Genomic DNA, 24,421 nt, shown 5'->3' with positions numbered 1-24,421 from the left:
AAGAAGATGCCTACAGAGGGAAATTGAAATATACTGATTATGAAATTACTTTTCAGCACTCTTTTCTAACTTCGAAGTCTGTAGGTAAACTTTCTCCATTCAATATTTTTTAAGGATTATCAAGAGTCCTGTAAACACCTGGTCCCTGTACAAAAAGTGATGTATGATGTTCTCAACGAATTGGAGAAAAAGTTTGACCTGGCGGTTCTGGACGCATTATTCAGTGAGGTCAACAGGGCAGAGTACCCCGACTTAATACACATTTACAAAGACTTCCAAAACAGTAAGTAAGCTTATTACCCCTTTTGAGGTCCACTGTCAGTTTTTTAAACAAAGCATGTATTGAGTTTCTACCCCATGTCACACACTATGCTGGACAGTAGAGATATCATGGTTAATGACACAGATAGGCCAGGAGACAGCGATTTCAGGGCAGCTAAGGGCTACGGTAAGTGCCTGCCAGAGCTGCTAATTGGATGCAGACTCATGAGATTGCAGAGCTGCCTTGGCCCAGCTTTACCTACAAGAGCCTAGGACAAGAAACATAGAACCCCAGCCATACCCCTGTTCCCTTCAGTGGGAGTCAGGCCATAGTCTATACATCAGCCCACCAAGTTGACATTACCGCCCCCGAGTGACAGCTTGGCTGTGGCTGTAGCATCCACTGGGGCTTAGTACCACACACAAGAGTGGAAGTCAAGCTCCCTTTAACAACTGCAGTGTCCTAGTTTTAAGGGTCTGAGTTATGAGAGTCACCACTTTGCTGGAGGACCACATTCTGGCTTCCTGCAGACACCTGTAGCTCATAAGCAGTCCTCAGTCACCTGTCATGGGTCATTTTTAATCTAAACCCAGAGAAAAGTCCATCTATATTAAGTTTCCAGACTGGTGAGTAAGGAAGTTAACCTTGGGTCAAATTTTCCTTCAAAGAAGAAGCAGTTTTGTTTACCTTTCATCCACGGAGGGTAAAACAAACATGAAGCACATTTACTACTATGCAGTAAAAAAGGATGACCTCCAATTTATTTTTGTAGATTACCTTCCCCCAAAAAGTTTTTATTCCAACAGCTTGATCTCAGTTAAGTTTTCCAAAGACAAGATAGAGGTATCACAAGGAAAAGGGGGCATATTCTGGGGAAGAAAAGGAACAGAAGTGTGAAAGGATGTCTGTGAAATGCCCACACATTTGCTTTATCTGAATTTGAAAGTGAGGAGAAGTATAGAAATTGGCTTAATGGCATAAATTGGTGGAAGATTTTGAAGCACCTACTATTTAAAGCTAAGAATTTAAAGTTTGTGTACTAGGCAATAAAGACATACTATAGGTTTATTAGCATGGAAAAATATTTAAGGCAGGTGTCTAGAACTTGGTCAGTTGTGTGAAAGAGTAACTTCATCAAAGGGAGAATTGGTTTTATATCAAGTCACTCAAATCAGAAAAAGAATAAAAGAAATCAAATACGTGGGCACCGATTTTGAGTCAATATTCTATTTGTAACCAGAATCCCCCAGCTTGAGCATATGAAGGAAATAGCGTTAACTTTACTGCCCAAAACTCATGATCTTTGATCTCCAGGGACTGTGACCCCCTGTCCCAGACCCCAAGGTCCACATCTCACTCCTTAGCTCCTCATACTCCCTGTGAGTTGGACACTCTGAGTGTTTCCTCTCTGTGAAGGAAACAGAAAGGCTTCCTGTGGGGATCAGCTCTTTCTGCCTCAGGTATCACCATGAAATTTCTCATGTGGGACCCACTGAGCCCTGAGTGGAATTTTGAAACGTTATCCCTGGTCCCAGAGAGAGATCTCTAATTGCTTTCTCTGTCTCTTTAGTGATCCATGACAAACTGTGTCTCCCAGAAGGTGATGGAGAAGAGAGAGAAGAGAGACCCCACACCCAACTAAGGCTTGAAGAAGGTAATTATAATTAGGCAAAAACCAGATTCTTATCTGTTCAGAGGAAAAGGAGAAAAAGGAGTCTGCTAATGAAGATCGTGAACTAGGAGATAAATGGGAGAGAACCATAAAGAAGGCAAGGAAAGGAGTTTTTATATGAGCCTTGTGTTAATCAGCTTTCCATGACTGTGCCAAAGTACCTAAGAGAAATCAGCTAAAAGGTGGAGATATTTACCTGGGCTCATGGTTTTGGAGGCTTCAGTTCATGGTTGCTTGGCCCCATTGTTTGGGACCTGTGGAGAGGCTAAACATCAATGATGGAAACACAGAGGAATGAAACTGTTCAACTCATGGTTCACCAGGTTCCAGTAGTACCATTGACTGGGGACCAGGCCTGTGGCCCATGAGCCTCGGGAGGACACTTGAGATGAAAACCATAATAAGTCCCTAAGGGGAAGTGCAATCATAACAAAGTAGCCAATACCAAAGATAAAGGAACCAGAGCCAGGTCACCAGTAAGCAGATTTAGAGAGACTGCCTACTTAGATGTAATTGTGATTTAGGAAAAGATCTCTGTGGGAGATCAGGATGAGGCTGTGAAGAGGTAAGAACTATGGCCCATGGCCAGCATTAAAGAGCAGGCCCTTGGTGAGAGATAAACTCCCTTGTTACTGACACCTTCACACTCATAGGACTTCTGACATAGAATATGAGAGAGGGGGACTCTCCAGTGCCCACCAAGATTCTGCAGCATGTCCTATAGCTCACTTCTCTCCAGGTACTTACCAGCTAGAATTAGCACAGCTCACATGTTAAGGGCTTAGTACGTCGAGACAGCCCCCACCTCAGATGACAGTTCCAGGCGCCAGGTTGTAACCAGGAGCTGTTACAGCTGCACAGGAGGCAGAAGGAAGAGGATTATTTGAGCCCAGGAGTGCAAGGCCAGCCTAGCGGTGTGGTGAAGCACTATCTCCAGAGCAGAAGTTCCTGGTTGGGATCTGTTCTTCTGACCAACTGGCTCCAAGTTGCCACATCCTCTTCTTGAGTTGGGTAATCTATTAACAGAACTAATGCAACTCAGAGAACAAGTCCTACAAAGCTTACAGTTCATTATAAAAGGATAGAACTTAAGAATAGCCAGATAAAAGAGCTGTGTGGGGCATAGGAAATGAGCGATATGGAATTTCCACACCCTCTCTGGACATGCAGCCCTCTCAGAACGCCCACATGTTTGCCAACCCAGTAGGTCTCTGAACCCAATCATTTAAGTCTTTTTTAAAAATAGAAGTTCCTGTGTGTAGGCATGATTGGGTAACTCACGGGCTAGCTGTGATTAAGTCAGCCTCCAGCCCATCTCTCCTCCCTGGAGACCAGGGGCCTCTGATCCTCCAATCAAGTTTAATTTCCCTTAGAAACCAGCCCTCCCTCCTTAGGGGCTTCCCAGAACCCATTTCATTAGTGTAAACTGAAGTGTTACTGAAAAGGGCTGGTTATGAATAGCGAAAGAGGCTCTTTTTATTTCTATCACTAAAGAAATTTAAGAGTTCAGAAGCTCTAACCAAGAGCAGGGAAGCCAGACCTAAATATCCTCTTCAGATTGCATCACGATGTTTCCCCACAGCAGCAGAAGAGATGGTTTTAAACATGGGGACAGTTGTTCCAGAGCAGGAATATTCATGTAGAGGGACCCAGAGAGGACGTGGTGATGTGAGAAGAGCACATGGACACTCTGAGAGAGTCAGGAAGAAAAGGGAAATGGAAAGGTAGAAAGGGGTAAAGGCCCTAATAAAAAAGAACCTTGTAGTTGATCACCCACTCTGTTGACTATTTACTCTTGGTCATTGTGGATTTAGTGTCCAGGGAGCCAATTAGGCTCGCATCTTTGCAGATGAGGAAACTGAAATCTGTAACGACCATGTGAGGAATTTGCTATGAGTCCAGTGAGCAAGGGAGAACTCAGGCATTCTGATCGGAGAGCCAGTGTTCTTAACCAGGTAATCTAAGGAAAAGGCAGACACATGAGATGGAAGGAGGGAAACATACGCGGAGAGCAAGACGCAGGAAACACGCAGCACGAGTTCCAGGAAGTGGAGGTGACTCGGCCGTGAGATCCCATGGGAAGGCCAACAAAAAAAAGCCAGTGGATGTGTGGAGAGGATGTGGTGTGAAAGGCAGCGGGGACCAGGCAACCAGGACCTCTAAGGGCTGGGGGAGCCGCTGGGCAGGGCAGTCCTAGGAAGAAGGGCAGACTGGCCTCAGCTGTGGGTATCCAGACGTCGTTGCCAGGTGCCAGCGCAGCCCGCAGAGGATGCTGTGAGGCCCTGAGCCAGCGGCAGGGTGCTGGTCCTCCTCACCCTCGGGATTACAGTCTGACTCCAAGAAGCGAGAGGTGCTGTCAGCCCCAGACGGCCCCAGACTGACACATCCAGATCGGCTCTTTAACCTCCTGCCTGACGAAAGCAGTGCAGAGAGGGAGGGGAAATGGCAAAAACCCACAGTTCAATTTCTGAAACTCACTTTCCACTTCTTCCTTTAGGAACTGGAAGAAACTCTGCTTCACGAAGCCTTACGTGGTCACTCCCGGAGCCTTCAGCTGACGGTCTGTGCCTCTGGGCTCTTGAGTGGGCCTTTGCTGGTTTACCCCTTTCTGGAATGCACTGTGGGGCTGCTTCCTTCTGTGACTGACGGCTGAGGATTTTCAGTCTTTGCATCTGCTATCTTTCCAAGCCCAGGGTTTGCACAGCAGAGTCTCGGTCCCCTGGGTTACCTACCAGGGTTTCTTCTGCCCTTAGACGAATTTGTGTCCACTCCTGATGGCTCTGAGCCTGATCTTTTTTTTAAGTACATGTTTGCAGTAGGTAATGTTTACATTTCTTGTGTGGTACATGTATGTAACATGTATCATTTTTTAATTTATCAGTACACGTATATAACACATCATTTTAAAATTATTTTTTATTTGTAAAATAAATGTTTATTGAAAAGCAGCTATACCTCTCCTTCATGGTGATGGACAAAAACAAAATACATCATTTACCAGAATATTAAAATATTAAATAGTGACAAATCTCACCACAGAACTTACAAGGTGTATATGCAGAATATATAATACATCTTAAATCCTTTTTTAAAATTCCTTTTTCTCCCCCTCGCGCTCCCTTTCCTCAATCTCTTGATCCCCTTAACATTTAAGAAAGGTCTACCACCAAAAATAAAAAAAGAAAAAGAAAGATCTATCCTATATTTCCTATTCTTGTTATTTTTTATTTTGTTCTTCTTTTTTTATTTTAAAGAGAGTAAAACTAAACAAAATAAAATGGAATAAAGTCAATCAGAGCAAATCAATGAAAGCAATATAGGACTTCAAAACAAGATAATAGGAAGTCAATAGTGGCTATCATAATGCCTCTTGTTATCTTCAAAATAGCTGCCTGCGTCATCAGATATAAAACAATCAAACAAAACAGAACAGAATACAACCAATCAAAACAAAATAATGAAAGCAATACAGGTCTTCAAGATAATAGAAAATCACCAATTATGGCAACAAAGGCTGCCATAATTGTCCTTTGTTTATATTTGGGTTTCCTATATAAGAGAAATCATGAGATAGTTGAGCTTGTATGATTGATCGACTTACTTCACTTAACACCGTGGTCTCAAAGTGCATCCATTTTCCTAAGAAAGACTCATTTATCTTCCCACGTGGCAGAGAAGAGTGCTCCCTGGTATGTAAACACGTTTGCTTTATCCATGCATCTGCTGACGAACACGTAAGCTGATTCCAGCATTCAGCTGTTATGAATTGTGCTGCTGGGAATGTAGGGATGCCTGCAACACTATAGTATAATGTCTTTAATCCTTTTATATCTCATGTTCCATGCTTTCGTGTACTGTTGAGGTTGAGGGGAGCAGGTGAGGGGTGTGGAATGAGTAGCGGCCAGCAGAGGTTCACCAAGAGCGGAGAGAGGGCTCCTGCCTCGCCTGCCTTGCCCTTCCTGCTCGACTCCGCCCTCCGCCCGGATCCTACCGTTTTCCTCTCCAACTTGCATTGCTTGTTGCCTTCCTGCTGGGTTCCTAACAAGAGAGACAGCAAAATTCTGCAGAACTGGACAAAGGGAAAGGCTGGTGCTTCCCTGTCACTGCTCAGGAGCGTTTCCAACGGCAGCTGCCTCTCTGCCATAGCTCCAGCTCGGTCCTCCCAGTGACGTCCCCACCCTGGGCCCCCTTCCGTCCTCTCCCAGCTTCCCGGGTAGTGTGTTCTTCCAGTGGGACTTCTCACCTCTTCCCTGAACTGAATCACATGTGCTTTGTTTTAAAGACTTAGAGTGATTCGTGTTTTCCTATTGGATCCTGACTGATAAAGCATCTCTGAATCAAAATATGTTTTAGGTAAAAACTTAACTGAGAATGGACTCCCAGGCTGCTCCCATGAAAGAGAACAGATAAATGGACTGCAAGAGGAAGCAACCAGGGAAAGAAACGATGCACCACGAAGCCACCAAACAGATGACCAGACTGCCCAGGAGTCTGCACCAGGAGGTAAGTGTGTGCCCCAGTGTGGAAGGGCCAAGAAGTCCTGGCTGTTAGTGGAGGAGTAGACTGATGTGAGGAGAGAATCATAATCAGGAGGCTGAGGCAGGAGCATCGGACTCAGAGTACAGGAATACTGTCTGATATGCTGATGAAAGAGAACAGGAAGAAGATGGTTAGAAAGAAAAAACTAGCAGCATAGTGTGCATGCCTGTAATTCCAACACTCTGGAAGACTGAGGCAGGAAGATCCCAAGTTCAAGCCCAGCCTGGTCAACTTAGTGACTTTGTGAGACCCTGTCTCTAAATTTAAGAAGAGGACAGTTTCTGGGCATGTAGCATGGTGGGAAAGCCCTGGGTTTAGTCCCTCGTGCTGCTCTCCCCCGCAAAGGGAGGAAGAATCTGGAGAGATGAAAAAAAGAGGTAGAGTTGTAAATCTTCAGTGGAGAAGAGACAGAAATAAAAGGCAAAAGGAGAGCTCAGAGAAGCCATAAAATCGGTGACAAACATCTTCAGGGGGTGGAGGTGCCAACCACGCAGACAGGGCAGTAGGTAGAAATTTGAGAAGAAAAGAAGGGAGATGTCTAACAGAAAGGAAGTCGGGCAGAGCAAGGGCCTCAGAGGTGGCGCTTTTCACCTTCACAGAATCCTTTGAAGAAGTGCCAGTGGATAGTGACATAAGCCTGGAGCCGCCCAGCCCACCGCCCTACGACAACAAAAGTAATTATTACCTACGTGCCGGCTTGGTTTGTTTGTCAGATGTTGTGTATTTGTTGGTGGTTAGCCGCCTTCTAAAAACTTCATCTTACCCATTTTTAAACTGACAAGTTAAAAATTCTATATGTTTGGGGCTGGTGGTGTAGCTCAGTGGTAAGGTACTTGCCTAGAATGTGTGGGATCATAGATTCCATCCGTAATACACAATCACACACACAAATTTACCACAGAGTATTTTAAAACATACATACACTGTAAAATGGCTAAACTGAGCTAGCTACCATATACATTGCCTCACATACCATTTTTGTGGTGAGAACACATTCATTCTCTTAGCAAGTTTTGAGGCATCATTAATGACTATGGTCCTGTGTTATACAATCGACCTCTTGAACTTATTTATTTTGTATCCAAAATCTCAGTCACCTCCCCTCTCTCTCCAATTCCTGGTGAATGGCATACATCTGTGAGTTCATCACTTTTACACTCCACGTATAAGTGGGCCACGCAACATTTGTTTTACTGTGCCTGGATTATTTTATTTAACACAGTGTTCTCCCAGATCTTCATGTTGTCACAAACGTAGGGATTTCCTGATTTTTAGGTTGAAGTGTGAGTACATCACATTTTCTTTATCTAGTGATGTTTAATTGGGTTAATTTGTATCTTGGTTTTTTTGTGTTTTTTTTTTTGTTGTTGTTGTTTGTTTTTTTGGTGTTTTGTTTTGCTTTTTTTTTTTTTTTTTTTTTTTTTTTTTGCTGTTGGTTCGTTTTGCTTTGCTTTGTTTTTTGAGACAGGATCTCACTATGTAGTTCAGGCTAATCTTGAATTCACCATGTAGTCTAGGGTAGCCTTGAACTCACAGCAATCCACCTGCCTCAGCCTCCCAAGTGTTGGGATTACAGGGGTGCGTTACCATGCCCAGCCATAAGTTGAGTTTTGAAAATGATGCTGTAATAGACATAAGCATGTAAACGCTTTTTTGACATGCTGATTTTGATTCATTTCGTTAGATACTCAAGAGTCTGATGCTTGGATCAGTACTGTTCTGGGTTTAGCTGTTTGAGAGACCTCTATACTGTTTCCCAGAATGGTTCTACTAATTTATCTTCTCACCAGGATTGTACAAGGGCTCCATTTACCCTCTATCCACACCAACACTTATCATCTTCTGTCTTTTTGATAGTAGCCCTTCTGACAGGTATGAGGTGATGTCTTGTTATAGTTGTGCTTGTCCATCCTTAATGAACTGTGAGCTTGGCCACCTTTTCATGCATACATTGGCCATTTGTAGAACTGTGTTGATTGAAGTGGTGAAAGTGGGCATCCTTCTCTTTGTCTTGATCTTAAAGCAAAAGTTTTCAGCTTTTCACCATTGAATGCGATGGTTACTGGGTTTGTCATATATGGCCCTTATATACAATGCCAGTATACCTCTGCCTCTCTCATTTCAATGGTTTTTACTTCTTTCCCTAGCCCAAATGCTCGGGCTAGAACTCCCATTACCATAATGGTATTAGAGGTACTGACATATTGATTTGCATTCCTTAATATCTAATTACAGAGAATTTTTACCATGAAAGAATGGTGAATTTTATCTAATGCTTTTCTGCATCTATTGAGGTAATCGTAAGTTTTCTGATCTTCATTATACCAAACATGGTGTCTAGATATTTGCGTCAGTTGAGCCATCTTTTATTTTTGGTTAAATTTGACTTGATGATGGTGAATGTCCGTTTAACGTTCTATTGAATTTGGTTTGCTGGTATTTTGCTGAGGATTTTTGCGTCTGTGCTTACAGGGATATTGACCTGTAATTTTCTTGTAGAGAAAATCCTTGTAAAATCTTCATCTGGCTGGCAAACAGCCTGATTGTATGGGATACAACCTGGGACTGGGGCAGGCTTGGAGGCGCTTCGGGGCCTGAAATGAAGTCCAGCTCTCACTTCCTTCTCCCGAGTGTAGATTTCCTCTGTCCACGCTGTGCTATCTGGAGTAGAGAAGGAATGGCATGGATAACACAAAACTGTCCTCCTGTCAGCTCCAATGCATCTTTTCCTATTTCCTTGCTACATCTGGGTGCTGTCATCTCTCACCTGGCACCCTTTAATCTTAGGAAAGTATTTTCAGCCTTAGAGTTGTTTGCTTGGTATTTCTGGAGGGAATTCTGGGGACACCTATTCCACCAACTTGCACTTCTCTCCAAAATGTTCTAATTATTATATTTCTGCATTTTGAGAGCAAAAATTTTCCTTTATTCTCCCATACTAACTGGCCATTCCAATTCAGACAAGCAACCTTTGTTCCATAGTCTCTGGTTGATTTTTTTAAAAAACAAACCAAAAAAAAAAAATGATACAGAATTTCAAAACAAAATAATACATGTGTCATGTACATGTTCTAACTCCCCAAGAGAATTTTAACCATTGTGTACACTAAACATGTACCAATAAAAATAAAAACTAAAACACAATTAAGAAAAAAAGCAAAACTGGGCATGGTGGTACACGCCTGTAATCCCAGCACTGGCGGGGCTGAGGCAGGCAGATTGCCATGAGTTTGAGGCTGATCTGGGCTACATAGTGGGTTCAGGGTCAGCCTGGACTATATAGAAAGACTGTGCCTTAAAAAACAGATACAGGGGAAAAAAAGAAAAGAAAGAAAAAAGGAAAGGAAAGGAAAGGAAGAAAGGCAGGAACCGTGATGGATGGACCAATTGGCACACCAGGTAGGAGACAGCGAGGCTGGCACCAGTCATAGCAGAGGGACCCACAGAAAATCTCTCTCTCAGCACCAGCGACTGAGCACTCCCTTAATTCTGGTTCCCAAAGTACAGCCCTACTCCTGGCCTGAGATTCAACGATTTTTTTAACATAGAGAAAAAGAGAATGTGCAGAGAAAGCTGTAAAGGAGAGCAAACACCCAGGAATAGAGAAATGGGGGAATGTGCAGAGAGAGGTGCAAAGAGAGAGCCAGGTAGACAATGGATGGGATGTGGCTCCATGAGAGGGGCCCATTCAAGACGCGCTCAACTGGAGTAGAGGGTGGATTCAGAAGAAGGCACAGGGTTGTCCTTGTTATGGAGAGAAGGAGTGGGGTCCCCTTCCCCACAGGGCCCCCGCAGGCGGCTGGTCTCTCCAAAATTCAGCCACCAAACACACATGTCCAGTCCACATCTGACCTTTGTGCTGATTTCTCCCAAAGGCCTCCATTCAGGGTCTGAAGAACATCCTTATCGGGAGGCAGCCTGGGTCTGCCCTGGTCGGGTATTGTGATAAACAATCCCAAAACCTAGGGGTGTCAAGCAACCGACACTGTCTTCACCACTTCTGTGAGTTTCAACTTCAAAATAGTCCTAACTGGTCCTTTTCCCTCCGTCCTCAGTATGAGCACCCTAATCTAGATCCCTACCAGTCTCCCTTGAACTAGAAGAGTCCCTGTCTGGCCTGCACCTCCAGGCTTATTTCCCTTAAGCCCACTGTCTCCACTTTAAAAGCCAGGGCATCCTTGTAGCCCTGGGCAGTCGTGACATGTGAAAAGGCAACTCTCAAGCTGTTTGTTCCCCCATTGCTTGGCATTTACCTCCCAATGCCACGTTCCCACCATGCCAAACTGCCTTGAGTCGTAAAGCTCGCTCTCGCCTACATCTGTACCATTACATATGCTTTTGCAAAACACTTTGTCATCATCGTTTTAAAATAATTTTTATTTTAAAGAGAATAAACCCAAGCAAAATAAAACAGAATAAAGCCAATTAAAACAAGCCAGTGAAAGTGATACAGAACTTCAAAATAAGATAACAGCAAATCAACAATGGTTAACACAATGCCTCTTGTTGTCTTCAAAATAGCTGCTCATACCTTCAGACATAGTAAAATCAAACAAAACAGAACAGTATAGAACCAATAAAAATAAAACAATGAATGCAATAAAGGTCTTCAAAACAAGATAATAGTAAATCCAAAATGGCTACCGTATATATCTTGTTATCTTTGAAATAGCTTCCCATGCCATCAGATATAATTAAATCAAACAAAAAACAGAATAAAACCCAACCCAACAAAACAATGAGAATGATACAGGACTTCAAAACAAGATAATAGGGAATTAACTTAATGGCTACCACATTCAGGAGATGCCCCCAGATGATATACTACTGACTAGTGTTATCCACTGAATAGATGATTCAACTACCAGCTTTAGACCTGCAAAGTCAGTGAAACACTAAATACTACAAGCATTAAATTGTATCTCACCTCAGGAGCCATCTTCACAGTCTGTGCTTCTCCAGATCAGCCAGTTGCCTATGGCAGGTGACAGGGCGTGGGGGCGGGGGGTTGGCTCTTCTTGTCTCCCAGCCCATGTGCCAGAAGGGGCTGGCATCTGGTTCTCCCCCAGTGACCTGCACATGGCGCCAACTTGCAGGGAGGGCCTGCTTCTTGTTGACTTCTTGTTCTCTTCCCCTGCAGTCTGCGAATGGCACTGACTCATGGGAAAAGGCTGGCATCTGGCTCTCCCTGCAGCAGCCCACGCATGGCACCAATTCACAGGGAAGACTTGTCCCCTTTTTAAATTAAAAATGTACATATGCTAGAACTCAGGAATTACATTCTAAAATGGAAACTACCAGAAATGCACACTATGTTCAACAAAGCCCACAGGAAAGAATGTTCACAGCTGCATTATTCATGAAAGACAACACGTAAAACAGTGTATTTGTATAAATGCACTTATGACTTATTCATCTCATACAGTTGTGAAAATAGCTACACAAAATGACCCCAGGCAACTCTCACAAGCATGTTTCTGTCACCCTGGAGTGGGGAGAAAAATGATTCAATTTCTATAAATTACATAAAAGTCCAAATCTGCGCAGGAATTGGAAATCAAGATGGTGACCAACTTGGGGAAGAACGGTAGGGACTGTTAGTGGGGGTGTCAAGAGTCTTTGTCATCTGCCTGTTGCCCAAAGCAACATTGCTTATTTTGTGATCACTGAAAATCCCCTCTTATTTATGTGTATTATGCTGTGGCCATGATCTTTATTTTTGAAAAAGCAAAATTGGCCTTTCAAAAGAGCAGAGCCCCAAGAAAAGGGAGAGGGGAAAACAGAATAGCACCAACTGGGGCACCAGGAGTCTGAACTAAGCGGTAGGAAGGAGAGAGGGGTGCGGAGGAAGCTCCCCCCCAAACTGTGAAAGGTTGCTAATGGCGAGTGCCATGGAGGAGGGAAATGAGTGTTCTCTTCATTTCATCCTGGCCTAGGAACAGAACAGCACAGCCAGGACATCCAGATGAAATCCTGTTCTGTGCCTCTGGTAGACATAAAGAAGGAAAAGCCGTTTTACTCGGAAGATGAGCAGCGAACCCGCACCAGGGCTAAGTACCAGGCAACTGATGTCATAGGTAAGGCTCCAGGGAAACCGGCTCGGGTCAGGGTCTCGGGTCTGTCATCAGTGTCCGCCATCAGTGTCCGCCACGGGCTGGAGCAGAGGGCAGGAGGCCAGTGCCTGTGTGAGCTGACGTGAGCAGGGAGCACAGCAGAAGGGCCTTAGAAATCGAGGAAATTCCAAGGAAAAAATGGAGGTAAAAGAAAATAATTGATGTCCAAAAGACTCTTTGGAGAGGAAGATAAGAAGACAAGAGGTGGTTCTAGAAAACAGAGGGACATCAGGAAATCAGGGTGTTCATGAGAGGAGAAGTGGAGAATCCCAGCAGGTCAAGGAGGCGTCAGGAGAGGCCATCGCCAGACAGAGGCAGAAGCAGGACCAGGAGGGGAAGCACGGCAGGAGGGAAGGTAGCAGGTTGGTGGCAGAGGGAGACAGAAGCAGCAAGGAGGGAGGAGGAGTGGCTGTGGGCTGGGCCAGCGGCCTGGACAGCGTGCTCAGTTTCTGGATTAGGCAGTCGTTCAGGGAGTCAGCCTGGCCTCCTGGCGCTGCCTTCGCTGTGGATGCTTATGGGGTCTCCTCCTTTGTGCAGTCATCAGCAGCGACGACTCCGAGGAACTCAGCGATGAAGACAACTTCCCCAAAGCCTCTACCTCAGCCCTGAGAAGCCAGTGTGGTAAGGAAAGAGCAGGGCTCGGGCTGAGGGACAGTGAATTCAGAGCTGCTGTTTGTGTGCGTTCATTCAATGCAGTGGAGCCAGGGCATCCTGGGACCCTCGCCTCTATGCTGATTTTCTTAAACATTTAGGAAATGCAGGGCAATTATCACACATTTATTTTGAGTGATTAGTGTCACTAATATTTAGTATATATGCCCTATACATTTATATATATCTATATTATTTATATTGGTATAAGCTAGCAATATACAGTGCCTATATTTATATAGGATGTAGGTTAGCAAAATAATGACTTTGGTTTTTTTTACACTAATTATTTGCCATGCCATGATGTGATACACTTACCCAGTGGTTTCAGTAAACAATAGAAGGCTAAAAATTCCTTTGTTGCAAGAGCATAATCTTTATCTGGCTGCAAAACTGAGATAGTGTCAAAAGAAAACCTGCTCAATTCTCTAATGTTAGTAAAGGTAAAGATTTGAGGTAGTATTCTGAAACCCAAAGTATTGTTTTGACAACATTTTTCAGCAAGTAATGGCCCGTGGAGTGATTTTTCAAAACACCTTTGCAAATAATTTATTATTTTTCCCTTTATAAATCCTCAAGGGTAAACAGGGTAGACACTCTAGTTTCCTAGGTGAGAAAACACAATCACAGAACTATTTGAAAGTCCTCTCCAAAGTCTCAGGAACAGTTAAAGGAAAAAAATCAGTCTAGCATGCTGGATTCTGAGTCATTTACTTTGTAAAAATGTGACATAGAAGTGATTATCAAAGTGTGTTTTCTTAGTCCACTGAAGCCTGAGTTATTACAAAATCTAAAACTTTGTAAAGCACATATTGCAGGTTTGTTTTCCCTTTTTACTTCCTAAATCTAGAGGATTTTGGAGACATTCCTCTTTAGGGAAAACACACTAAGAAAAATCTAAGCACACATGGTCTAGAGGTTACAAAAGAACAATGTGGTTACTGATGCCTCCATCCCAGCTGCTCATGATATTATCTAAAAGGAAAATATAAATTTGCGATTGTTTCCAGACAGTGCATACTTTTATCTTAGTGTAGCTAAGAGCGCTCCATGAAATTGTCCCCAACTACATACATGTCCCCATACTATGTCTACAGCTCAAACACAAGAGCATTCTCCACCTTGTAAAAGCCTCAGGGAGGCACCAGGTGGAGAGCACAGACGTGCTCGTCAGCTCTCACCCAGGTGTTCAAGGTCACGTGCATGAAGAGCAAAAGTAGAGGTGACGGGAGGGGATGGAAATGTGGGACGGCAAGTAGAAAGGATCTGAAATAAGAGGGGCAAGTTCAAGGAGAAAGGGCCAAGCAACCCCAACTGTCCCTTGCCAGTGAATTGTCTTCACTACGGGGGACAAAAGCGGAGTGTCACTAACCACCCAGGCAGGTGAGTTAGAAAGGTATGGGTTTGCAAGATTGTTCCTGTCATCCTGTAAGGGATTTATACTGAGTTGCTTTCTGGTTCACAACTGAAACCTCTAAAGAATTCTACTTTTGTTTATAAAAAATTTTATGGGGCTGAGGATTTAGCTCAGTGGCATAAGCACCTGCCTTGTAAGCAGGCAGTCATGAGTTCGATCCCCAGTACCAATAAAAATGAAAAAGACCAAAAAGAAAAAAGAAAAAAATATAAAAAATTTTATTAGTGTATGTTTGTGATACACGCTGATTACAATCAGCCCGGAGGGCTGATGTGTATACATGTTGCACTCTAAGCCGCCCTCTTCCCTCCTGCCCCACCCTTTCCCAAGCTCCCTTCCCATCTCTACAAGGCCTGTGTCCCCGCATCTTAACGTGGCGCAGGTTTTCCGCCTCCTAAACCACTTGTATTTCAAGTCTGTGTCTTCTGTTATTCAGAGATCAGAATCCAAGGCCTGTTAGAATCAAATGAGGAGAAAGAAACCCAAGAAGCTACACACTCTTATCAGATTAAACCAAGTAAGAATGTCAAAATTGTGGCTCCTCAGCTACGGAATATCAGAGCTCTGCTGTCTGATGAATTTTATTCTGAGCATTCCCTGAACACTTTTGATTCTAGAACTTCTAGAGAACCGTTTTCTACATTTATCCTCCCTACACTTTTGGGAAATGACAGGTGTCAAGAAGGCATTATAAACTGTTGTTTAACTGAGGAAGTTCAGTAGATTGATACAATGGAAACAGTAAAAATTATGTTAACGTTTTTACTACACAATCTATTAACACTAAAGAGTCAAAATAATGTACTTATTCTCTATCCCCATTTGCCTTGTATAGATCATAGTAAGCACAGTATTATTCTATGCATTAATATTATCTTTAGTTACAAGCGTAAAGTCTTCAAAGAATAATTTGTGTTGTTATTCAATTTTTGATTGGATTCAAATGACTTCAGATCAACTACGTTCAAAACCAAACTCTAGTTATGTGATTGGCTTGTACTGGGGCTTTTATAGACTTTTGTAAATAAACCTTCATCTTGTCATTACGAAAACCTCAACAGGGAAGTATGATAATTAGGTGACCCCAACTTTATAGATGAGAAAACTGCACTGAATAATGGGGAAGAGTCACAAATTTACATAAAGAATTCTTTTAAAAAGCCGGGTTGGATCCCAGCCTTCTGACCTTGGGCCTGCAGGACCAGATGGAATGGAGGGAGAGAAGAAAATGTTCTTCCACACTGTGTTAGGATTGCAAGCCCATTTGCTATGTGAGTTGTCACAGCACCTGGCATTCGTGTGCAAATAATGATTTGCTCCCTTTTTCTTTACAGAGCCCATGAATTTCAGAGATTCGCCTACATTCAGAAGCCCTCTAAAACGAGGTAATAGAAAATATAGTTATCAGTGAACCGTACTTTCTGCAAGAGATTAATTTTAATTCTTTGTTATGACCTTCAAACTTGAATACAAATTTTGTTTAATTTTAGATGGTTCATATGTTAATTTTTTATTCGATAGGTAACATAAAGTACTTTAAAATATGATCCCAAAGAAATCAATGACTCAAATATAATAATTTTAAAAATAGTTTTTTCTTGATGTTTGCATGGGAGGAGTAGTCCTTATAGTCCAGCTCAGGTTGCAGGGGAGGAGGACACAGGAACCTGGAGGCCACCTGGATTGGAGAGGCAGGTCATGGAGGTCTGAGGGAGGGACACTCTTGCTCTGGAATGTCAGGCTTTCTAAGTTTTCCCCAGTTCTCTTTGTGTAGGACGTTCTTCTCTCATGTTGGTTTCCTTATTGGACACTGAGTCCTGGGTACATTTGATCCTTCTGCAGAGAGAAGAAGGATCTATGTCTCTTCAGAATCCAGTGAGGAAGAGATGCTCCCCAAAGTCACGTTCTGCACCCCAGAAAGAAGAAGTGGGCAGAATACAATGGGTAAGACCTGTCCTCCCCAGCTCCAGGACATTGAGAGCCTGAGTTCAGAGCTTGAGTTCCCTGCTGTAGTTTACTCTGAGAAACGCCACAGAATGGTATGGGCAACCTTGGGAGCCCCATTTCCTCCAGATTTTTGTTTTGTTTTGTTTTATTCTGTTCTGTTTCACTTTGTTTTTTTGAAACAGGGTCTCACTATGCAGTCAGACTGGTCTTGAACTCACTATATAGTTTAGGCTGGCCTCACACTCAAATCCATCTTCCTGCCTCAGCCTCCTGAGTGCTGCAACTACAGGCATGTGCCAGCATGTCCAACTTTTAGATATTTTGAAAATTGCAGGGAATTTGTAAATCCAGGCTTAACAAGTTGACTGCAGTTGAGTGACAGCGTGCCTTTTATTGTATACCGGCAGACTTATTTACACCGCAGTGTTAGACTGCCAGCACACTTTCCACTTCTGCCCATCTTCTGCTCTGTAGAGAAGAGGAAGACATAGTCTGCTATCGCTTGGTTTGATTACAGACTTGCTTAAAATTCAGACCTTGGCTACTCTAATTATTGGCATAAAGAAAGCCTTTTGGTTAAACTCATAGATTTGACAGTTGATATCCAACATGATAGTGGCCAAACAGTGATAATCGGAAATGTTTTTGTAAATAAGTCTCTTTTTATCTTTAGAACAACCACAAAGTAAGCAAAATAAATGTTTCTCCCTTATATTTCATAGATGGGGAAACTTTAGTCCTTAAACTGTTAAGGCTTTTCTACACATTATATGTAAGAGGTCACTGGAAGAAGCAAAATTCACACCTTGGACCCCATAAATGTCTGATCCTTTGTTCAAAACCGTGAAACCAGGTGTATTTTAGAATTCAAAAATGCTTTAATATTTTAGGAAGACAATGTGTTTTGTAATCTGTGTTGAAAATATCTCCAATAGAATCCAGGGTCAGAATCCCATTCTTAAATATGCCATCTTCATGTTTCTGCAAAATAGTGCATGACATTCATGCCAAATGTGATCATATTTTACAGGGACTCATGGCAAATGCGAGTCCAGATTCACTGCTAAATTAGTTAGATGCAACCTACAAATGCATGTTGGTTTCAAAATGCCGTTGATTTTGCAGTCAGTACTAAATAGTTTTGGGCCTCTGCCCCATTTGGTGGAGATCTGTGTTCTTAAAATGAAAAGAGAATTAATCATATAGCATCTTCGTAGTTCAAATCCTGACCACAGTGTAGGTATTCATAAAACATATCACCCTTGTCATTACAGATAACTGATTTTATATTCCTTTTCTTTCCATGTGGAGGACACAGAATTGGAAAAGATGTCAGGCCAATTAAAAACTCTAGATGTAACAAATATTCCTCTTTGCTACACAAGATTCATTCAGAAAAGTCTTCATACTCCTTGAAATAACAAGGTAGATTTGTTAGGAGTTTTAGGTGATTCACATTACACATTTTGAATTAGTTGGGCTGGGCTCCTTGGGATCACACATGTGCCTGAAAGTGCCCCACGACACAATGCAAGTTTAATTTTCACTCGTATAAAGAGGATGAAATAGTGCCCAAGTGGAGCCTGAGCTCTGCTCAGCACAGTCACTTAGGGCCGAGTCGGTGGAGGTGCTGATACCTTTCGAAGGTTGCTTCCACGACCCCCCAAATAAAAAAAGAGGTAGAAGTGGACATGTGTGCAACCAAGTGGGAAGGCTAAGAAATTCTATAAGAGATGGTGACAAAAGAGAGAGTATGTCATGGCGAAGTTGTTTTTGAGCCCAGCCTTGGGGCTGGTTCCTGGAGCACCTGATGGTAGAATACTCCTAACCCTCCTACACAAGCTTCCGTCTCCAATTTCCTTTTAAACAAATGTCTACTGGATGGGTTCCTGAGACCGAGACCAGGAGCATGAAGGTATTTTCCTTCCTCTCCAGGGCTCAGCAACGGTGGCTCTGCCGCAGTGAACCATAGAGAAGAGAGTCCAGAAAGCCCTCAGAAGTGGGTCAGGTAAAGAAGATTAGGAAGCCAAGCCTTGGCCTGAGGATGTCAGGAATCTGAATTTAAAGCAACCCGTTTCTGAGTACCCTGACTACCTTGCATCCAGTCGACCCTGGGAACTCCTCTTACTTTAGGAAACGGAAGGAGGCAGAAAATTATTATAAACTCATGTTACTGAGATGAGTCTTACCAACTGAATGTATGTAATTATATATTGTTATTATAGAAGAAATAAATGACAGAATGATGTTATCTTTTTTAATACCCACTGTCCTGACTAGTAACACAAAGATCCTAGGTTCCTATTGATATAACGGTCATTTGTCACTTGTATTTGTAGAAACTGCAAAACGAACGGGGCCTCCAATGTAATTAAAGACAGAAATAAAAACTTTGGATGAATCATTCTCAAATGTTAGTATAGTTTTTGACAGACGTCCTTTGTTGTGTAATTGGATTATATTGTGTGACTTCAGTGTCCTCTGACAAATATTCTGTCATCATGAAACCCTTAGGATTTAAGCAGGCTAACGAATACTTGGAGTCCTCACTTTGGGCTAAGGCAACTGGAAAGGTAAAAGCCTAAAGGCACAGTGGGAACTAGCAATCCCAGTATCTCCCAGTAAATTATTATTGTGTATAGCAAATAGGAAGAACAGAGCTATGCAATATGATCATATTTTTAAAATATTCACAGGGAAACGCAACAGTACCTGACTCAAAAAAAGCTTATTTAACAACAAATAATTTACATAATGTATTACATAAAATACATGTGTATATATAATATATGTGTATAAAAATATATATGTATATTGTGGTAGTCAGGGATTGTCAGGAGAACAATTAGAAACAGGACACAGAATTTATAATATTATTTATAATGGTCACCCAGAGTTAACACATGAAAATGCAGGAAATCTATCCACAACACTAAAGACCCAGAGTATTCAGCCAAGGGCCTGGATCCCACAGCAATGTCCTACATGAGTCCAGATGAAAACCTAGAGCCCATGACATTGCCTCCCACAAGTCCAACTGGAGTTGTAGAGCTCGCAAGATGGACTCACACCAGTCTGTTTTATGGATCTGTGCTGGGAAGGCCCAAAGGTCAGCGGTGGAAACCAGAAAGTCCATGCCAGTGGGGTGAAGGAGCTGTGCTGGTAGGTTGAGGGTTCTATGCTGGAGCTGAGAAGTCACACTCACAACAAAGACCAGGGCTGTCCTGAAAAGCACCACAGCCATCCTCAGCGACACGGAAACCCCAAGCTCCTCTGACGATAAGCACAGTCAAGTACATGCCAGAAAGCCAACATGACAAGTTTCTCCTGGAGATTAAACAGCACACATCTTCCCCTCTGCAGCCAGGAAGTGATGCTCGATGTACAAAACGAACCACAGCCACTCTCACCAACAAGCTCCCGAGCTCCTCTGATGACAGTGGTGGAACTCACACTGGGGAAGCCAGACAAGATGAGCTCAAGGAGAACAGAGGGCTCAAAACAGCAACACTTAGAGAAACCCACAATGCCTTGCTTCTCCTTCTCCACATCTCTATGTATGCTGACAACTTTCCTCTGGTGGAATATCTACGCTCAGTGCCATGCTGATTTAATTCAGCTGGTGTTAAGTTGCCCACCAGTTTTTGTTTGTTTGTTTTGGTACGGGGATCGAACTCATGACCTTGCACTTGCCAGGCAGGTGCTTATACCACTGAGCTAAATCCCCAGCCCTGCCCACTAGTTTTTAATCCATAACATATATACAGAGTAATGTGTAATGTACATATATATGTGTGTGTAATATATCCATATATATGTATAATATACATAGTCTGTCAAAAAATGTATGCATCAGGAAAAGAAAGTTTTGTGTAAATATTTTAACACTAAATTTGTGTAAATATTTTAACACAGCATAAGATTAATTAAAGTTACCTTTGACCTCTACATTAACAGGAGATGCTTAAAGTGGTAGCCATTAACTTCCAGACATTTGTTAGTACAGTGAACTGCTGAAGTGTGCATACAATTTTTTGAGCATTATATATATATATGCCAAAACCAGCAAATATTTGTGTGTGTTGACCTAAATGCATTTCAATTGAGAGGGAAAGATAACAGTCACAGTCAAACAGACAGACAGACTGGGTAGGAAGGGAACTGCCTGTAGTTCGTATACAAAGTACCTAGAAGGATAGATTAATAGAGAAACTAAGACAGAACAAAGATTAAGAACATCACTGAAAAAACAATACAGGGGACTGGAAAAGTCAGAGACATAGGTTGGCAAGTTCAAAGAGACAGAGTTAGACACGTATAAAGGCAGGGCAGTGGCAGGAGCTAAAAAGGAGAATGAAAAAGGTGGAAAAAGAGACCAAGTCATTGGTGGAGCGGAGGTGGTCGCTGAGCAAGTGAGCTGTTTTCTAAGCTCACTTGAATGCTTCACAAAGCTCACATTACTAGCTGAGAAGTGTTTCCTGGTCACCCCTGTAGTTTATAGACTGTTGTTTCCTTGTTTCTCTTCAGTGTGTTACCAAATTAAGACCTTCAAATGAATAGGAGAGCCACAAGTGATTAGGCCAATTAGCATGTGGCAGAGAGGCCAATTATGAATCAATTATTCTTGTTTTCAGAGTGTAATTGAATTATACTTTGTTACTTCAGTGTCCTTTGACAAATAGGAAAAATTCTTCCTTATCTCTCCTCAACGTTAACACACACACACACTCCTGTCCACCCCCCCCCCACTCTAACTGGTTCTGCAGGTTTGTGGGGCCAAATGAGAAAGAACAGTGGGGCTCCCAGAGGGAAGGGGTGATGCTGAGTGAATAATGTAAAGAAAAAGAATGAGAAAGATGGGCTGGGTCATCCCATGAGAAGATATCTAAAAAAATTTCAAAAATTTCCCTAAATGGGCACTGGTCCAAGTATAGCAGATTGGGACTTTAGGGGAGAAAGGTGATGATTTCCTCTTGGAAATTCTACCAGAAACATGGAAGTTTGTCCATGACAGGCTTGCAACATAGAAAGCTCCCAGGGGACTGGCAAAGGTAATAGAGCTGGCAGTGTGGTCAGTGTCCAAAGAATGGGCATCTGGTGATGATGATGAAGCAGTGATCTGTGAGGTGAAACTGAATACAGGTGAAAGAAATGGGGCTAAAGGCAGAGGCTGACACTGTAAGAATGACCAAAAGGTCAAAGAAGGATGCCTCAATATTAAAACCAGACCCATCAATATGAATGTAGAAAAATCAGTGGAATGAGATATATACAGGAGGTGACCAAGAAGAGACATAGGAAACTATGCAGAGAAAGTGTGAAAAGATGAGGAAAGGTGTGCAGAGGTGCAGTAGAGAGAGGGAAGAGCTGGAGACATTGCTGAATCTGAGATAGACATGAAACAAGCAACTTGATGCAAGGTGTGGCTCGCAGTGGCAGTAAGGTTTCAAAAAGCGTTCACAGGTATTTAATTGGCCTCTGTCATTCTCTCGGATTGCACAAAATCCCACCCAAGCATTGCATCCACTCCTAGGGCTTCAGTCACCATCCACAACCGAATGGTTTCTAGCAGACCTCTCCAGCCAGCCCGCCTGCAAACTGTCAGGCGGCCTCTGTCCGAGGTCCTGAAGGCCTTAACCACCACTTGAATGTGTCTCTTGAGACCTTCAAACTGCAGATTTAATGCTCCTAGAAGTGCACACATCATCTCCCCACCACCACGTCTTCCTGCCTCCAGAATTCTCTGTTTCTTAAACAAACTTAATTATCACTTTCCTACAAGTGTAAATTCTCAAAACCATCATGAAGGGAAAGGACAGATGCATAGGGAGGGATGAACAGCAATTCCAGAAGTTCAGCCACTCTTTGATACTGGAGTGGGGAGGAAGGAGTCCCTACTGCTGGGAGGGAGAAGGAGCTTTAGATGGAAGGGAGCACAAATAAATGTTTTTTACAAATCACAATTTAGGAGCAGAACTGCAAGAAACTGGAAATAAATGTTTCTGTGTCATGTGCTGTTCAGATCGTGTGCCAGAAGGCCAAGAAGCAAGGATGGAAAGTAGGCAAGCATCTTCTAGAAGGGGTAAGGTGCTCAAAGATCCCGGGGTGTAGGAGGCTCAGAGCTGGCACAGACACGGTATTACTGCGGCAGGGGTCAGAGTTCAAGAAGGACATTGGGCAGATGCTGGGTCACCAACAGGACATGGACCCTCAGGCTCCAGGCTACTGGATATTAGGACTCTGAGGTCAACTTCTCATTTCTCACTTTACTTGGCGGTGAGACATGGTGACCAGGGACAAGTCCAATCCAGAAGCTAGTTCTCTGTATTTGCTTAACCCAACCCTTTTGGGAACTACAGAGAAGAAGAAATGGATGGAAAGTTATGTTTCACAAGATTGGCTCTGTTGGTTCTAAGTGGGTGCTGTAGTCCAAATACACTGGTAAAAGTGGCAGTGTCTTCTCCATTACATCAGCACGTCAGTACCAAAGTGTTGGATTTACATGATTTCTGTCCTCACCTATGGAATAAACAAAGCCACGATCTTCAGCTGGTGGATCTGGCAGATGAAAGCGTCACTTTTCACAACCTTAGAAAGGCTGAGAAATAGAAATGGTCCTGGTCTCTGTCAGGAAAGATAATCCTGATAACTATTCTTACCTAAAAGTGAAGGATGTCCTCCAACATGTAATTGATGTACATAGTGATTTTCTGTTAATTCCTACAAATGTTCTCTCTAATCTTCATAAGTAATTAAGAGATTCTGCAAACTCTTAGAGAACTAAAGGAAGATCTTAGGCTACCATTCTGTACCTGTTTGTTTTCAGAAGGAAGCCAGAGAAATGATAGTGTCTGTAACCTTCATTGATTAGCTACAGTTCTCTAATCACAACCTGTCACTTTCTAGATGCTGCGGATGTAGGAAACAATTCTACTTTGGGAAAAGACATTGGGAAAAAAAGTAAGAACAAATAAGAATTTGTTTGATTTTTATGTCACAAGCAAACTATTTTTAATGCTGATTTACCACTATTTTCTCCATCTTTCATATTACAAAAATTAATGCCTTGTAAAGTAACAACTTATTTCTTTCAAAATGCTTATACCTTCATGTTTTTTACCCTGATTTAAAAATTCATTTTCTATAGTCATTGGTCTACCAAGAATATGTCTATGCATATATAAATATACGTTGGGATATAGTTTTATTTCTTAAACAAGGTAATTTGATATACTTTCCTTACATGCATATTTAAATTAAACTAGTATAGTGAAATAATGAGCATATTTAACTTTTTTCGTTGAATTATTAAAAATGTTATTTTTGAGTTACTTTAATATACATTATTTTCATCGTGGCAGAGGCTTTGCTTTTGTTTCTAGTCATGAGTTTTTCTTCCCAGAAGTCTTTGTTCCAGAGTGACATTGGAGTTTCCTGGTAGAACATTGAATGACTGTAGAAATCCTTTCATCATGTGCATATTAATTCTGGGTCATGCATGTTGCTGATAGTTTGTACAGTAGAGTCTAAGGAAATTTTCAATTTTTCGTGGTCAAATTTGGCAGTCATGGTTTCACAGACGCCTACATTTCCTATCATACTTACAGTAGCTATTTCTACCTCAAACCTTAAAAATACTGTTTTGTATTTGATTATAGAATGTTTGTGATGGATCTGATCACTTGAAATGTTTACACCTATCTTCCATGTGGGAATTCCCTCTTTTTGTATATGTGAGATGGGAATTTAAAAATATTCCTTATGCTACTGCATTATGGTTTTAGTTGCCACTTGGATCATGCAGTGATTGTACCTGTGTA

The 24,421-nt window shown here is 42.3% G+C and overlaps 1 protein-coding gene across 1 annotated transcript in view; it reads left to right on the top strand.

Annotated features, from left to right (window-relative positions):
- Positions 1-24,421, top strand: part of LOC100727417 (nuclear autoantigen Sp-100) — an 81,261-nt gene that overhangs the window by 34,731 nt on the left and 22,109 nt on the right. The window contains exons 5-16 of the mRNA XM_063236647.1: positions 115-283; positions 1,833-1,916; positions 4,432-4,494; positions 6,288-6,437; positions 7,073-7,147; positions 12,410-12,550; positions 13,124-13,207; positions 15,091-15,171; positions 15,989-16,039; positions 16,497-16,598; positions 22,624-22,683; positions 23,508-23,561. Coding sequence (XP_063092717.1) covers positions 115-283; positions 1,833-1,916; positions 4,432-4,494; positions 6,288-6,437; positions 7,073-7,147; positions 12,410-12,550; positions 13,124-13,207; positions 15,091-15,171; positions 15,989-16,039; positions 16,497-16,598; positions 22,624-22,683; positions 23,508-23,561 — 1,114 coding nt within the window. The remainder of the gene's footprint in view (positions 1-114; positions 284-1,832; positions 1,917-4,431; positions 4,495-6,287; positions 6,438-7,072; positions 7,148-12,409; positions 12,551-13,123; positions 13,208-15,090; positions 15,172-15,988; positions 16,040-16,496; positions 16,599-22,623; positions 22,684-23,507; positions 23,562-24,421) is intronic.

This window comes from Cavia porcellus, unplaced genomic scaffold (assembly GCF_034190915.1).
Source record: "Cavia porcellus strain 051 isolate PalLab524CR breed Dunkin Hartley unplaced genomic scaffold, mCavPor4.1 scaffold_26, whole genome shotgun sequence".
Lineage (NCBI taxonomy): Eukaryota > Metazoa > Chordata > Mammalia > Rodentia > Caviidae > Cavia > Cavia porcellus.
The sequence above is the reverse complement of the archived record's forward strand: the minus strand, read 5'-3'. Positions and strand labels throughout refer to the sequence as shown.